We start from the raw sequence: 15,477 nt of genomic DNA on the forward strand, positions 1-15,477 counted from the left end.
AAAATGAACCCCTACGTCACCTCTCACTTTCGGAGGGATCTCTTTCCCCACTTCCACTTGTTGTAGAGGCTTCTCTTCTCTTCACCCCTCTCTTACTGTTTGTGTGACATGACAACACCTGGCTCTGTATAAACCTAGGACAGTAGTTAACATCTGTCTCTGTGTAAACCTAGGACAGTAGTTAACATCTGTCTCTGTGTAAACCTAGGACAACAGGTAACACCTGTCTTTGTGTAAACCTAGGACAGAAGGTAACATCTGTCTCTGTGTAAACCTAGGACAGAAGGTAACATCTGTCTCTGTGTAAACCTAGGACAGTAGTTAACATCTGTCTCTGTGTAAACCTAGGACAGTAGTTAACATCTGTCTCTGTGTAAACCTTGGACAACAGGTAACACCTGTCTCTGTGTAAACCTAGGACAATAGGTAACATCTGTCTCTGTGTGAACCTAGGACACCAGGTAACGACTGTTGCCTTGGTATTCTCCTGTGTTGTGCCTTTGTTGCTCCTAGTCAGGGTGTTACACTGTAAACTGTCCTCAGTGATCTGGTCAAGGTGTTACACTGTAAACTGTCCTCAGGGAGCTGGTGAAGGGTTGAACTGTTCCTCAGCAACCTAGTAACATGTTTAGCTTGTTCACTGGGGGTCAAAGACTTGCCAGTGTTCGAAACCACAGTTCACTGGAAATGTGTACGGAAGGTAAAGTCTAATATCACAACCAAACATTTTTTGTGTCATTTGGATTTGCCCTGAATCAAACCTTTTGACTTTTCTTTGTTTTTATCCCTAAGGGATTTGGCATGCAACAAACAAAAAAATCTCTCTTCCCAAAATATTACCTTTGTTTGCCTCAGTGGGTCGTTGTTTTTACCCAGTTTTCCTTGCACGTCCTCTGCCCATTATTGCCACATTTTTCCAAAGGAATTAGACTGGAAGCTTTTCTGAAATGGATAAACATGTGTGTTCTCTGTCAAGCAGGGGTGTTGAGTGTGACACTTGAACCAAGAGGAGAGAACTAAAGCCAACCCGTTTGGAAAAAACAAGGACACAGCACCTCCGGTCTCAGGATTGGACAGGATTTGACCTCTGAAATAACCTTTGAGCTCTGAGTTTTCATAGTCATCGACGGGTGTATGCCCTGTGTGCCTGTTACCCCTCCCCTCTTTCCCCACAACCGGCCAATAGGATTCTGCTCCTCCTACACATTCACTTTGACTCTATAATAGGTGTTGTATAGAATTAATATTGGTATCATATGTATAGGATGATACACAAACATAGGTACACAGAAAGTACACACAATTGTACATGCCTTGGCGTTCTAGTCAAGTAATTTCATTCTCTCTCCTTTTATTTATTGTCTTTCTCCCTCTCTTTCCCTCACTCCCTCTGTTATAGAGAATTCTCCCATGCAGTTGTAGTGGAGAGTAAGTCTCGTTATTGTTGTATACATTTTTACAACACTGAGTGAATACGATGTAGTTGATCTGGTCAGTAGTCAGTCTGTGCAGTGTGTTCTGTACTGAATTGACAATGCCTTTAGGAGAAACACAGAGACTCTCAGGAATAGGATATCCTGTTAAAAAAGCAGTCACCTGAGAGAGCCACAAACATATTTCAAATGTCTCTAAAAGTCTGCTTTTGTTGTGCCAAGAACTCACCACTGACATTTGAGGACATTTGTGTCTTGGAAAAGATACTTGGATTTGAGGGGAAACTGCTGGTCACAGTCTCCCACTTGTGAGAGAAACTGAGTGAGTATTATTTACACAGTGCATGGCTACTGTAGCTCATAAATGTATTCCAAGGCCCTGTAGCAAAGGAAACATAGATATAAAAGGGTGGAGGAACATATTCTGACTGATAGGAAGTGAATGTATTGGAATTGTGTACCATTATCTGAGTCAATAGTCTAAGGAGTTCCTCCTCTGTTTCAATCTGCCTTGTGTATTTTCCATGACCAAACCACTGGGAAATGAAGATTATGGAACGTAAGAAACAGCATGCTATTCTTTTCTCTGCTGGTTGCATGTTAGATATGTGTTAGAAACATGGACACCGTTTGATTGTACTGTACTGTGGATCTACCCCTGGACTCTGTATTGTCATATTGCACTTTAGTGAATGTGGGGAGTATATATCCTCCTTACTACTACCCCATTGTATCCCCAGCTCTCATCCCTTCAAGCTTCTCAGTTCCTGTAGCCTGCTCAATGTGTTTCCCTCGTGCTGTTTCAAACTGTCAGCAAAACTCCCGCTCCCTCGTAAGATGACCACAGACTATGGGTCCCTCCTGTTGATACCCTGGACACGTGTGTAACCTCCCTGTTCAGCCCAAAGGAGTGTAAGTACTACAGGGACTATACAGTATTACTGCGAGACTGTCTATCTGCTGCTGTGGAATACGTTTCTGAAACAACACTGCCTGTTGACCAGAGGAGTACATACAGCAACAACTTGACCACTGAGCTTCCTTCGGGAGAATGGAAGGAAGACTGTGAACCAGGACACTGTAGAGCTGTGAGTAACATTGACTGTTAATAAAAAGTTAGTGGAACAATGATCCGGGAAGTGAGGGAAGTCATCTACTGCAGGATACAGTTTTTCCTCATGGATCTACCTTTACCACATCAGATGGATTACTTTTCACCATAGAAACAGTGGAACTGGAAAGAAGAACAGAACACCAGGTTCTTATCAATATCTAGGTGGTCATAAACTCACAAAGCACATAGGAGTTGAGACTACAGCGTCATCAGCGTAAGACATTGTATTTAGCACCATGGGAGCGGCGCGTGTTAAGCGACGTTTCAGTGCAGTGGTTGACGGGCTGGTAGACGAGGAGGAAGTCATTAAGCTGGCTCTGAGTGTTGCTGACACGGCCAGGGTGGGGGGCAGCACGGGAGGCTCAGGGAGCCCCACCAGCCCCTCTCCCACACACAACCGAAATGGCAAAGCACTCTCCCTGCAGGGCAACGGCAGCAATGCACGGAGGCCCAGCGGAGCCCTGGAGGCAGGAGGAGGGGAAGGATCGATGAAAGGAGGAGGGCGCTCAGGACTGAGGGGCGGGAGGGGCGGAAGTCTGGGGAGAAGGGGAGAAGGCTGTTCGTCCTCGGACCGAGATTCAACACTGTCGTCCCCTTCCTCCTCAAGCCGCCGGCCCACCCGGCGCTCTAGCCGCCGGCCCCGCCACCGCTTTGTGGGCAAGGACGGGCGCTGCAACGTCACCTTCGTCAACATGAGCGAGAGGGGCCAGCGTTACCTCAGCGACCTCTTCACCACCTGCGTGGACATCCGCTGGCGTTGGATGCTAGTCATCTTCTGCCTCTCCTTCCTCCTCTCCTGGCTGCTCTTTGGCTTCGTCTTCTGGCTCATTGCCGCCGCGCACGGGGACTTCGCCATCCGCCTCAACCCCAGCTCGGGTGCCTCTTCCGGGGGAGGAGATGAGTCCGGGGCAGGGGCGGTGGTGGAAGTGGAGGAAACGTGTTTCGTTCAGGTGAACAGCTTTATGGCGGCCTTCCTGTTCTCCCTGGAGACGCAGACGTCCATCGGTTACGGCTTCCGCAGCGTGACTGAGTCCTGCCCCCTGGCGGTGATGGCGGTCGTCTTGCAGTGCATTGTGGGCTGCATCATTGACGCCTTCATCATCGGAGCGGTCATGGCGAAGATCGCTAAGCCCAAGAAGCGTAACGAGACGCTGTTGTTCTCTGACACGGCAGTGGTGGCGCTGAGAGACGGGAAACTCTGCATGATGTGGAGGGTGGGGAACCTACGCAAGAGCCACCTGGTAGAGGCACACGTACGTGCACAGCTATTAAAGGTAAGAAAGGAGAGAAGACGAAGATTGGTAGAGGGATGAAAGAAGGGAGCAAAGAGACGTAAGGGGCTGTAAACAGTAGAAGAGGCAGGACACATCAGTAACTGTAAAGAGACTGAAGGGGCTGTAAACAGAAGACGAGGCAGGACACATCAGTAACTGTAAAGAGACTGAAGGGGCTGTAAACAGTAGACGAGGCAGGACACATCAGTAACTGTAAAGAGACTGAAGGGGCTGTAACCAGTACAAGAGGCAGGACACATCAGTAACTGTAAAGAGACTGAAGGGGCTGTAACCAGTAGAAGAGGCAGGACACATTAGTAACTGTAAAGATACTGAAGGGGTTGTAAACAGTAGAAGAGGCAGGACACATCAGTACTGTATTAATAATGGTGGAGAGAGAGAAGGAGAGAGAGAGAGAGAGAGAGAGAGAGAGAGAGAGAGAGAGAGAGAGAGAGAGAGAGAGAGAGAGAGAGAGAGAGAGAGAGAGAGAGAGAGAGAGAGAGAGAGAGATGGAAAGTGAGGGGGAACAGTAGAGAGGGAGATTGATATTGGTGAGGCCATCTGGACTGTACTCTGATGTCTGTGGTTAATGAGAGCTTGTTTTATTCTCCCTCGGGGGTTTAGAAGATTTACCAAGGGATTCATTTCCCCAGGATTCTTTAACTCAAAACCTGTGTGTGTGTGTGTGTGTGTGTGTGTGTGTGTGTGTGTGTGTGTGTGTGTGTGTGTGTGTGTGTGTGTGTGTGTGTGTGTGTGTGTGTGTGTGTGTGTGTGTGTGTGTGTGTACTGTATATAGATAATACTCTTTTCTGGCCATCTGTTAGCAATTTTGGTGAAAGTTTGCGAGGTGGTGTGTGTTCTGACGTATTGTCTGCCGGTCTGTATCTATTGTGTTTCATGTGGCCCTTACCTACCACTGCTTTCATTGTCCTGTGGGTTGTAACGCTCCAGAGCAGGGAGGTGAAGAGAGGGACATTTAGATCTTCTTTAAAGCTTGACCATGTCAAAGTCAGATGGGGCAGCTTTGATAAGTTTTAGGGGATCATGGCAGCATTGTATTTCTCAGTGATGAGGCTGGGGATTGACTCAGGAAAAAGGTTGGGTAGTAAGCCTAGGCCTGCGGAGTATGGCTGCAGACTGGTGCAGCCAAGAAATATAGGCAGGCGAGCGCTTTCTGTGGAACATAACACTTAAGGCTTTGGACTGAACTATACACAACGTTCCTGTAAACAATGTAAAAACTCAAAAACACAATCACTAACCTCATACCCTCTGTTCTTCCCTTTCTCTACCCCTGTTCTTCCCCCCTCCCCCAGCCGAGGGTGACCCCAGAGGGAGAGTTCCTCCCGCTGGACAACGAGGACATCAACGTGGGATTCGACACGGGAACCGACCGCATCTTCCTGGTTTCCCCGGTAACCATCGTCCACGAGATCAACGATGAGTCGCCGTTTTTCGAGATGGACCGTCGGACGCTGGAGGGCGACTCGGAGCTGGAGGTGGTGGTCATTCTGGAGGGTATGGTGGAGGCCACAGCCATGACCACACAGTGTCGCAGCTCCTACCTCGCCTCCGAGATCCTCTGGGGTCACCGCTTCGAACCTGTGCTCTTCCAGAGGAAGAACTGTTACCAGGTAAGAGGTGGAGAGGGACTATAGAAACAGAAGAGGAAAGAGTTTCTGCTCCGCTAGCTTCGTTGTTACGTTTTCCCTTTTCTCTACATTTTAGTCATTTAGCAGACACTCTTATCCAGAGGGACCCCTCTCTTTTTCTTATCCAGAGTGACCCCTCTCTTTTTCTTATCCAGAGTGACCCCTCTCTTTTTCTTATCCAGTGACCCCTCTCTTTTTCTTATCCAGAGTGACCCCTCTCTTTTTCTTATCCAGAGTGACCCCTCTCTTTTTCTTATCCAGAGTGACCCCTCTCTTTTTCTTATCCAGAGTGACCCCTCTCTTTTTCTTATCCAGAGTGACCCCTCTCTTTTTCTTATCCAGGTGGACTACTCGTTCTTCCACCGGACCTATGAGATTCCCAGCACACCCTCTTGCAGCGCTAAAGAGTTGGCCGAGCAGAAGTACATCCAGGGCTCACGCTCCTCATTCTGCTACGAGAACGAAGTAGCCCTGCAGCTCGTCTCCCCTGACAATGACCCTGAGGGCAACCCTGGCGGCCGCTCCTCCCCCCTGACCCACCGATCCTCCCTCTCACAACCCACCCACACTAACTAGGGAGGCGACAGGCAGAGGGGACAGGAAGTGACCTGGGATCCACAGGAAGTCAGGGACAGACAGAGGGAGAGAGAGGCAGAAAGAGAGACAGGCTTCATAGTGAAAGAGACCAAAGTAGAGAAAGGTAAGTACACGATTTAGGGAAAAGGACAACATTGAGAGACTGAAGTTGAGAGAGGTATAGAAAGAGAAACAGAAGACACGACAAAGATGCCGAGAGACAAACGGAGAGAGAGAGATACTGTATACTGTCAAACAGAGAGAGAAAAGGACATACAGATAGGACAGAAAAGGAAAGAGAGGGATAGAAAGAGAGAAAGAGAGAGAGAATTGTCATTGAAAGGGGTAGATGGGCTGCTGCTACTCTGACTGTGTTGGCTGATTTGGACATAGCGATCTTTCAGAATCATTATGAACCCGTCTGTCTCAGACCCGTCCCGTCAACCAACCGCTACATTCACCACTGGCTCCAGCACCTAACTGACCACACATACAACACTGACCCCTATTGGCTTCAGTCTGTAACTGCAGCTCCTGTTCAGTTACAACTCACACTGGTCACATGGGAGTAAGGGGAAGCTACCCCTTAGACACTGAGCTATGACCAGTTTAGTGTTTCTGCCCCCTAATGGTGAAGGTTAAGTTTTCGAGAGGCTAAGCTAATCCTAGATCTGTGCCTACGGGTAACTTCTACCCCAAACCTGTGGATGTTGAATACTGTCTGACAGAATGAGGTAAAACGGTGTATATCTACACATTGAGGGATGTTTGTTGAATGACAAGGCATTATTGATATGTTTTGGATTCTGGTCATCTATGTTCTGTCAAGGTTTGAGCAGGTCTGTTGTGTTAGACTGATATGTAACAAAATGGATACAGAGAAACAGCTGAAAATAAGCAGCGGTTTTAAGCTGTTTCTTTGACTTGTACTGTATGTTGTTATTCTGTATATATAATGCAAGACTATTCTATATTTACTTTATTTAATCCAACATGTTGCATGTTCAACTGGGTGCAGTGTCAGCACAAAACCATATGAGTGCATAGTCTGGTAACATGTTATTTAAAGGTCTACTTCTAAACGTATGATTCATTGTTTAATATGGTTAACTATGGTTAACAAACAAAGGTTTATAAGTACTTTGTAAGCAGAACTTTGATTAAAATGTTACCTTATGTTATTTTTAAATTCTACAGTACCCAGCTGAAGGGACAATCTTGTGTTAATGTTTACCTCTGTCTTGAATATGAGATTCTGTCACCTGAGATGCTGTGTTCCTCAAACATTTAACTTTGTAATATTTTCCTTAGTATTTTCTTTATTTAGTTAATTTGCTGAATACTGTATATTTGGTAGAATTTTAAGTGGGAAATGTGGGATGTTTACGGTAGACTCAGCGATATAAAATAGATGCAGAAAGTAAACAGCATAGTGGGTCAATTTCCACAACAACTAAGAGCATTGAAGTGTGAGGCTCAACTTCTCCTCTGTTTAAATAAATAGTGAGGTATTCCATACCGGTAAAACATGAGCCTATCACAATAATGAAAACAAAATGTTGCCGAGGCTGAGATGAATAGCTGACACCGAGACGCGCACGGACAGCAGTGGACGCATAAATTCTGGCCTAATGACAATCACCAAAATGTCATTACACTTTGCGGTGTTTTGTGTAACAGATGTCTCTTTCCATTTACCACTGTTTGGAGGCTGGACATATGTTGAGAGTGGATGAACATGTAAAGGAGCCCTTTGAAGTGAATGTTTGACAAACATCATGGCTGGTGGTTTATGCCACAGTAGAAGGTAATACATTTTAAAAGTTAAATAACAAATCTTTAGTACTAGGGCCACAGAGATCCTAATGAATTAATAGAGATTCTATATGTAATGAATGAATAGGGATTCTATATGGAATTCTGTGATCATGTGAACATAGGAGGTCCCATACTGGGAAGAAATGACATCTACTTTCACCCGTGTGTGTGTGACTGTGATAGTGAATTCTTGCATCTCGCCCATCTCAATAACTGCAGTGCTGCTCGTGGCAACGTCATTTAGCTGAGTTTACCTTTAAGGTGACATTGTTGGAAGTGTACAGGCCTTGGCAGAGCACCCTAAGCTGGGACTGTAAATGGACCGTAAACCTGTTGGACTGTCATGACCAATGGAAGCATGTACTGAGGACCTGAAACGTACAACTGTCACTTCACTGCAGTACATTAACGTAAGGAAAACCTCCCGGACCCCTCCCTACATCTTCCTGTTCTAACTGTAAACTGTGAGGGCTCACAACTGCATTGACAAACCACCTGAGGAGGAATTGCATTTCTGTGACATTCTGTTCTCTGAGAGAGGTTCTGTTCAAAGAATTAGAATGGATGACTAATCCTGAATTATATGGTTCTGCTTTGGTCTGTCTCACACTATGTGGGAGACTAATGCATTGGGTGGTGCATTCATAAAGAAGTCTATGGTGTTATTCTATAACTAGCACATGATTTGCAATGTTCAAATGAGATGTTTCTATTGCCTGTCTATTTTGTTGATTTGTGTAACTCTTCTGAAAGTGATGGTTTCTGAAATATGTATACTGATGTTATTGAGCGATGAAGAGTTCTAACTTCTATGCCGTTACTATCACAATATTTAGTCACACTTTACATTAAGTTAAACTGCCATGTGTGGTATTACATAATAACTAAGTAATTATTTCAAATAGAATCTATTCAGTTTACTTTTGCAGTATTACAATTCAAAATCATTGGGTTATGCACCTTACCAGCAGTTACCATGCACAATATATCATGAATCTACATGATATAACTTCATGTAAAGTGTTGACCAATTGTTTTGACCACTAGATGATACAACAGAGCTGTATTGTTCTACCTACTACAAGGACGGCAACTCTGAAACTTTTACTTGCATCTTTGCACAGAAGTAAGTTGACACTATGGATGAACTCAAAGGCAAATATCACATACGTACATACAAAGCACTGTAAAAGCACACAAACTGCTATTGAAATGGCATTTTAAGACGTCACATACTGTATATAGAAAGCAGCACTTCACACACACTTACCTTTTGAACAGGAAACATGGATATTTCACCTTTTAAAGCAGATTCCATGATAAGATTTACAACCATATTGATCGGTTATAGTTGGTGTTATTGACATTTATTCAACTTCCGTGTCTTTCCTTATTTTCCTATGTCTCCATGGTTACCAAGTTCTATTTATAGGTGAATGGCCGGTCCCGTCTGCTCCACTTCCTGTGGGGGGTAACTTGAACCCTGACCACCAGGACTCTGACCTCTGTGTTAGCCTTTTTTTTTTATTATGCATCCCACACAACAACAACATAGCCAGATGGATTACTTGATGACTTCCTGGTTGGTTGCTTTATTAGATTCCAGAATAAAATGTTGATATTGCAGGTCAAGGTATGTTGGGATGTAGGTTAGTGGAATCGGGTTGTTACTAGCTGTGCTCTATTATTTGTTCCTACAGATACCACTGTATACGTTCCCATCCTTCTCTGTTGTATCACAAAAAATAATCATTTCACTACTGTTTGTGGCAGAAAGCACTTCCATGTAAAAAAGAATGGCACTATAGAGCAAATAAAACACATTGATTGATATGAGTCAATTATGGTTTATTTTGTACTTAAGATTCTCTCATTGCCAAATAAAAGTCTAATTCATTTTTTGCTAAATGGAAAGGTGTAGTTGGTCACAACATAGGCCTGCATATCTGTAAAAGACTGCCGCCATTACAATACAGTTATTTACTGTGTCTTTACTGTGCAAGGTGTGCAGACTTGTAAACTCCATAGAATATGTTATCACATGTTTATTACCTAAAAATACATTTTAAAAAATTCATAATGAAACAGAAATTATCTATTTTTAGAAGAATACCTAGTCCTATACAATCAGAATAATTGATGAGCAATGACTGGTGCACCGGTTTCGTCTTTAAATGGCAAAACCCTTTGAGCAGTACTATAGCATGCTGTAGCTGCGGTCGCCAGCCAGACGTCAACACAGGATTCTAAAGACTCGGAGACCGTAACTGTTAGTAGGAATCTGGGGCAGTCACCTCTTTAATTAGCCCGGCTTTTCCAATAGACAGTCCTTATGCACAGGTCTAAGATCAGCTTAATACTTTCTCCAAACCTAGCCTTAACCATTAAATTAAACCCAAAACCGACCTTAGATCAAGTCTAGGGACTATTCCGTCACTCTCCGAGTGACAGACAAGGGATGCTGTCATCAACAAAGAGCGTGCAAATCTCCCTACCCCACCGCGAGAAAACTGCATGGGCACCTGCTACTTTACTCCAATTGGGCATTCCACACATCCGTCAGACTGATGGGACTGCCCAATATTTTGTCTGATTGGTTAGGATTTGTGGCAATTGGGATCTCTCAAGATCCCATTTGTTGTCGCTTGTATCTGTGCCAGTGAAGGGGCTGGACGGGATCGTCTCATTCAATGGGCGGGGATTCACAGCAGTTGTAGATTTTCATTCGAAGACTCTATTTATAAAGCGGGACTTAAATTTAAGTTATTTTTTTATTGGTGTATAGACAGGAAGTGATTGTGCTGCTCTGAAGCCGGCGCTTTGCCCTCACCCTTCTGTCGGTCTGTTTTATGATCAGTAGAATGTGTGTGTGCGGCTTCGACTGAGAGAGTGGTTTAATGATAAAAGCCGCATTTGCGGTACCCACCTCTCACCTCATATAAGTCAAGAAAAACGGAGAAACCGCCTTATTTCGTTCCTCCTCGAGCCCTAGAATTATCCACGTCTCGGAGAACATTGTGAAGGTGAGATATTTAGTTACCAATAGCCAACTCTAATTCAGTCGTAGATAGTCTAATATCCTGCACGGCGACGCATCATATTTCATTGGTGTTGGCTACTTGCTAACCTAGCTAGGTTAGTCTAAATGAGGGCGGCATAACGCCGAAATTACACCCAATAGGGGACCTTCCAGCGGCGTGCTGCCTGGCCCTCCGGTTAGCATGCAGGCTCACGAATGGTACAAAACGATCACATAGCAAACCGAAGATATTGTAAACTGTTAGACAAGAGAATGCAAGCAGTTGTAAATATGTTGCTTTATTAATTAAGGGTTTATTATAAGTATATTATTATTACGCTATTATGTCTTCTTATTCGTAAGATATTCGTATTATTAACCTATTATTATTAATATTATTAATATTATTGTTAGGTTATTATTTAACCCACATTAGTGACTGACCACCCCAAAGCTAACTATAAGGCTAAATTCCATGCGCTCTCTATAATGTGGTCCATTGAGTCTATCACTAGGCTATATGCTATAACGAATCCTCTAATCATTATTCATACCTCATGCTCGAGGTGTGGTTGGCGTTTGGCTTCATGGCTTTTGTCGGGTGGTATGGTGTTGCAGGTAGTAGAATGGGAATCTTTCGTATAGCTCCGGTTAGCGGACGCACTAATATTTTGGACGGGGAGCCTGCTAGTGTGTCTGTCTGCCAGTGACAGTTTCAGGCGGTGGTTGAGTCACAATGTCACCGCTGCCTCAACACTCGGCTTTTTTCCTCAAATTTAAGCGTAAAGAAAAGGCGTTACCATGCCCCCCCACTCACACACACACAACCACACACACATTCCTCCCTCACCCCCGCATTGACCTCCACACAAACCCCGCAAGTATTGTCTTTAATACTGCACTGTGGTGGTGTATTGGGGAGTGGGCTTAGTTTAGTTTTGCTATGGAAAAAATAAATGGTCTTATTAGGTTTTAGACACCTGGCTGAGTGAGCTACAGTAGCCTGGTCAGTCAGTGATGGACTGACCATAGACATCCTTGTTCAGATGTCCTATAAGCTTTTGTTATAATGATAAATACAGACAGACATGTATAAACAGATGATAAGGAATGCCTCAGGATATCTGATGACTATTTCTGGCCACCCTTCATCTTCCTTCTCTCATCAGTAATGAAGCTGCACTCTGTCTCTCTGTTTGGAGTGACTCACCAACACTAATCTGCTGTGTGTACACAGTATGACAGACAGGAGTAGATGTCAGTGCAGGTGTAGACCTACTCAGGCCAGAGACAGAGGGACAGACACAGACAGAAAGACATGGGGGGAATCAGAGCGGTCTGGGTGGAGGACATTCCTCAAGAGTAGACACCTTATCTGTGATGACAGACAGCAACTGTTTTGGGTCGGGTTGACACTCAGACTCACTTTATGTACTGTATGCAGAGGGGTTCGGCTTCAGTCCAAATGATGAGTAGTCATTTATTGGGGTAGACAATATCAGTGTCCTTTAGGAGCCAATAAAGATATAAACAAACAGTCTATAGATGATTGACACCCTCAGACCAATCACTAAATCAATCCATACTAGTTTTCAGAGAGAAATGGCCTGTATGGCAGACTCAGCTGAAGTTGAGACGTGTTTTAACACTACCTATGAGGTATACTCTCTTTCCTTCAGTCTGTCAGACTAGTAGTTACTTTGTAAAGATGTGTAACAGTAGTAGTAATTCAACTATAGTAAAAAATAAATACTTGAATTCAGCAGTGAATCTAGATTGAAGGTAAGCAGATCGAAGCATTATTCATCTCGTGTTTTGTGTCAGTGCAGATTGAGCTTTCTGAAGTAGTAACCATTTGATTGCAGGGAGATCGAGAGTGACTTCACTACGCAATGGCTACTAACACACACAGCACTTCCCTTACAATCACACCCATCATGGAGGATTTGATTGTTAAAGCCAGGGATTGGAGGTACATGTTGATATAGAGCTGTCTTTGTCCCACAGTCTTTGACTACTAGAAGTGGTTGACTCGTGACTCCAGCAGAGTGCACTGGACTGTAAAGGTCCTCTGTGTCTCTGTGTGACCTAATCTTAGTACTGTTGCTATGATAATACAGTAATATCAGCCAACTGGAGTAGACCTCCCCTCCTCACTCTCCCTCTCTCTGCCTCTCTCTCTCCCCCTCTCCCTTTCTCTCTCTAAGCTCTGACTGTCATGTCACTTTACTGAGTCAGTTGATGTATCCCTCTGCTCCCTTCCCCCTCCATCCCTCCATCCATCTCTCTCTCTTCCACCCTGACTGTCTCCTTGATTTGCTCTGTCTTTCAATTATGCCATCTCTGACTATCGGGACTGTATCTGGGCTGTGTGGTCATACTGCTCTCATTTTCTGTGTGTGTGTGTGTGCATTATGTGTGTGTGTGTGTGTGTGTGTGTGTGTGTGTGTGTGTGTGTGTGTGTGTGTGTGTGTGTGTGTGTGTGTGTGTACTTACTAGTCTACTACTGCTCGCTTGAAACGGATCACATCACTGTCACTGTCTGATAGTTAAGCAGTCCTCCTCCACTCATTCACACTCACATGCCATGATCAGTGAAATACACTGCTCTGATTTTCATCTACTATGCAGTCCACTCACTCACACTCACGTGACAATGTGACTGAGTGAGAAAATGTCTAACACTGTCTTTCTTGTCTCTTGTCTCTCTCTCTCTCTCTCTCTCTCTCTCTCTCTCTCTCTCTCTCTCTCTCTCTCTCTCTCTCTCTCTCTCTCCCACTCTCTGTCCCTCACTCTCCCTCTCTCTCTCTTTATTGACATGGCAAGTTCATTATTACTTACATTGTCAAAGTATACATATCGAAAAATCAAAATCAAATATATATGTATATATATACAAAATGTAACGTCCTGACCAGAGTTCTTATGTGTTTTGCTTGTTTAGTGTTGGTCAGGACGTGAGCTGGGTGGGAATTCTATGTTGTGTGTCTAGTTCGTCTGTTTCTATGTTCAGCCTGATATGGTTTTCAATCAGAGACAGCTGTCAATCGTTGTCCCTGATTGAGAATCATATATAGGTGGCTTGTTTTGTGTTGGGGATTGTGGGTGGTTGTTTCCTGTCTCTGTGTTTGTGTTCTGCACCAGCTAGGACTGTGACGGTATGTTCTTTTGTTATTTTGTATAGTGTTTTTTGTTTTGTCTAATTAAATTCATTATGTCAAATTACCACGCTGCACATTGGTCCTCTGATCCTTCTCGCCTCTCCTCGTCTGAGGAGGAGGACGAAGTAGACTGCCGTTACAGAACCACCCACCAAACCCGGATCAAGCAGCGTGAGAACGGGCAGCAGCGACAGCAGCAGCGGTACCAGGAGGAATGGTCATGGGAGCAAATATTTAACGGAGAAGGACCCTGGGCTAAGGTTGGAGAATATCGCCGCTCTCGGGAAGAGATGGAGGCAGCTAAAGCCCAGGAGCGGTGGTATGAGGAGGCAGCACGGAAGCGTGGCTGGAAGCCCGTGAAGAAACCCCAAAAATTTCTTGGGGGGGGGGGGGATAAAGGGTAGTGTGGCGAAGGTAGGTAGGAAACCTGCGCCCACTTCCCATGTTTACCGTGGAGAGCGGGAGTACGGGCAGACACCGTGTTATGCGGAAGAGCGCACGGTGTCTCCTGTACGGGTGCATAGCCCGGTGCGAGTTATTCCACCTCCCCGCACTGGGCGGGCTAGAGTGAGCATTGAGCCAAGTGCCATGAAGCCGGCTCTACATATCTGGCCTCCAGTACGTCTCCTCGGGCCGGTGTACATGGCACCAGCCTTACGCATGGTGTCCCCGGTTCGCCAACACAGCCCAGTGCGGGTTATTCCACCTCGCCGCACTGGACGGGCTACGGGGAGCATGCAACCAGGTAAGGTTGGGCAGGCTCAGTGCTCAAGGGAGCCAGTACGCCTGCACAGTCCGGTATATCCGGCGCTACCTTCCCGCTCCACCCCAGTACCACCAGTGCCTACATCACGCACCAGGCTTCCAGTGCGTCTCCAGAGCCCTGTTCCTCCTCCACGCACTCTCCCTGTGGTGCGTGTCTCCAGCCCAGTACCTCCAGTTCCGGCACCACGCACCAAGCCTCCTGTGCGTCTCCAGAGCCCTGTACGCACTGTTCCTTCTCACCGCACTCGCCCTGAGGTGCATGCCCTCAGCCCGGTACCACCAGTGCCGGTACCACGCACCAGGCCTATAGTGCGCATCGAGAGTCCAGTGTGCCCTGTTCCTGCTCCCCGCACTAGCCTTGAGGTGCGTGTCTCCAGTCCGGTACCACCAGTTCCGGCACCACGCACCAGGCCTACTGTGCACCTCAGCAGGTCAGAGTCGGCCATCTGCACAACGCCGCCTGCACTGCTTGTCTGTCCAGCGCCGTCTGAGCTGCCTGCCTGCCCAGCGCCGTCTGAACTGCCTGCACTGCTCGTCTGCTCAACGCCGCCTGCACTGCTCGTCTGTCCAGCGCCGTCTGAGCTGCCTGCCTGCCCAGCGCCGTCTGAACTGCCTGCACTGCTCGTCTGCTCAACGCCGCCTGCACTGCTCGTCTGCCCAGCGCC

The 15,477-nt window shown here is 45.8% G+C and overlaps 2 protein-coding genes across 7 annotated transcripts in view; both read left to right on the plus strand.

Moving 5' to 3' along the window:
• The first annotated feature begins 278 nt into the window (after positions 1-278).
• On the plus strand, positions 279-9,703 carry LOC129841850 (inward rectifier potassium channel 2-like). 2 transcript variants are annotated; one of them, XM_055910170.1, is made up of 4 exons: positions 279-1,755; positions 2,174-3,821; positions 5,138-5,455; positions 5,816-9,703. In XM_055910170.1, the coding sequence occupies exons 2-4, from the start codon at positions 2,784-2,786 to the stop codon at positions 6,047-6,049; spliced, it is 1,590 nt and encodes a 529-aa protein (XP_055766145.1). In that variant the 5' UTR covers positions 279-1,755; positions 2,174-2,783; the 3' UTR covers positions 6,050-9,703. The 2 variants fall into 2 exon arrangements, with proteins under 2 accessions (XP_055766145.1, XP_055766144.1); XM_055910169.1 differs by having other exon boundaries at positions 279-3,821.
• A 976-nt stretch (positions 9,704-10,679) lies between these two features.
• The window catches only part of LOC129841856 (myosin-10-like), an 87,308-nt gene continuing 82,510 nt past the window's right edge, over positions 10,680-15,477 (plus strand). For 3 of the 5 annotated variants that reach the window (XM_055910183.1, XM_055910181.1, XM_055910188.1), the window contains exon 1: positions 10,680-10,890. The gene's annotated coding sequence lies outside the window, so the exon portion shown is untranslated. The remainder of the gene's footprint in view (positions 10,891-15,477) is intronic. The other 2 variants (XM_055910180.1, XM_055910182.1) reach the window with 1 other exon arrangement.

Source organism: Salvelinus fontinalis, unplaced genomic scaffold (assembly GCF_029448725.1).
Source record: "Salvelinus fontinalis isolate EN_2023a unplaced genomic scaffold, ASM2944872v1 scaffold_0002, whole genome shotgun sequence".
Taxonomy (NCBI): domain Eukaryota; kingdom Metazoa; phylum Chordata; class Actinopteri; order Salmoniformes; family Salmonidae; genus Salvelinus; species Salvelinus fontinalis.

What these genes read in the sequence shown, in the direction of transcription:
- LOC129841850 (XM_055910169.1), top strand. Translation starts at nt 2,784, where the DNA reads ATGGGAGCGGCGCGTGTTAAGCGACGTTTCAGTGCAGTGGTTGACGGG. An exon ending in TACGTGCACAGCTATTAAAG is followed by an intron (nt 3,822 to 5,137) that starts GTAAGAAAGGAG and finishes CCCCTCCCCCAG; the next exon opens with CCGAGGGTGACCCCAGAGGG. An exon ending in AGAGGAAGAACTGTTACCAG is followed by an intron (nt 5,456 to 5,815) that starts GTAAGAGGTGGA and finishes TTTCTTATCCAG; the next exon opens with GTGGACTACTCGTTCTTCCA.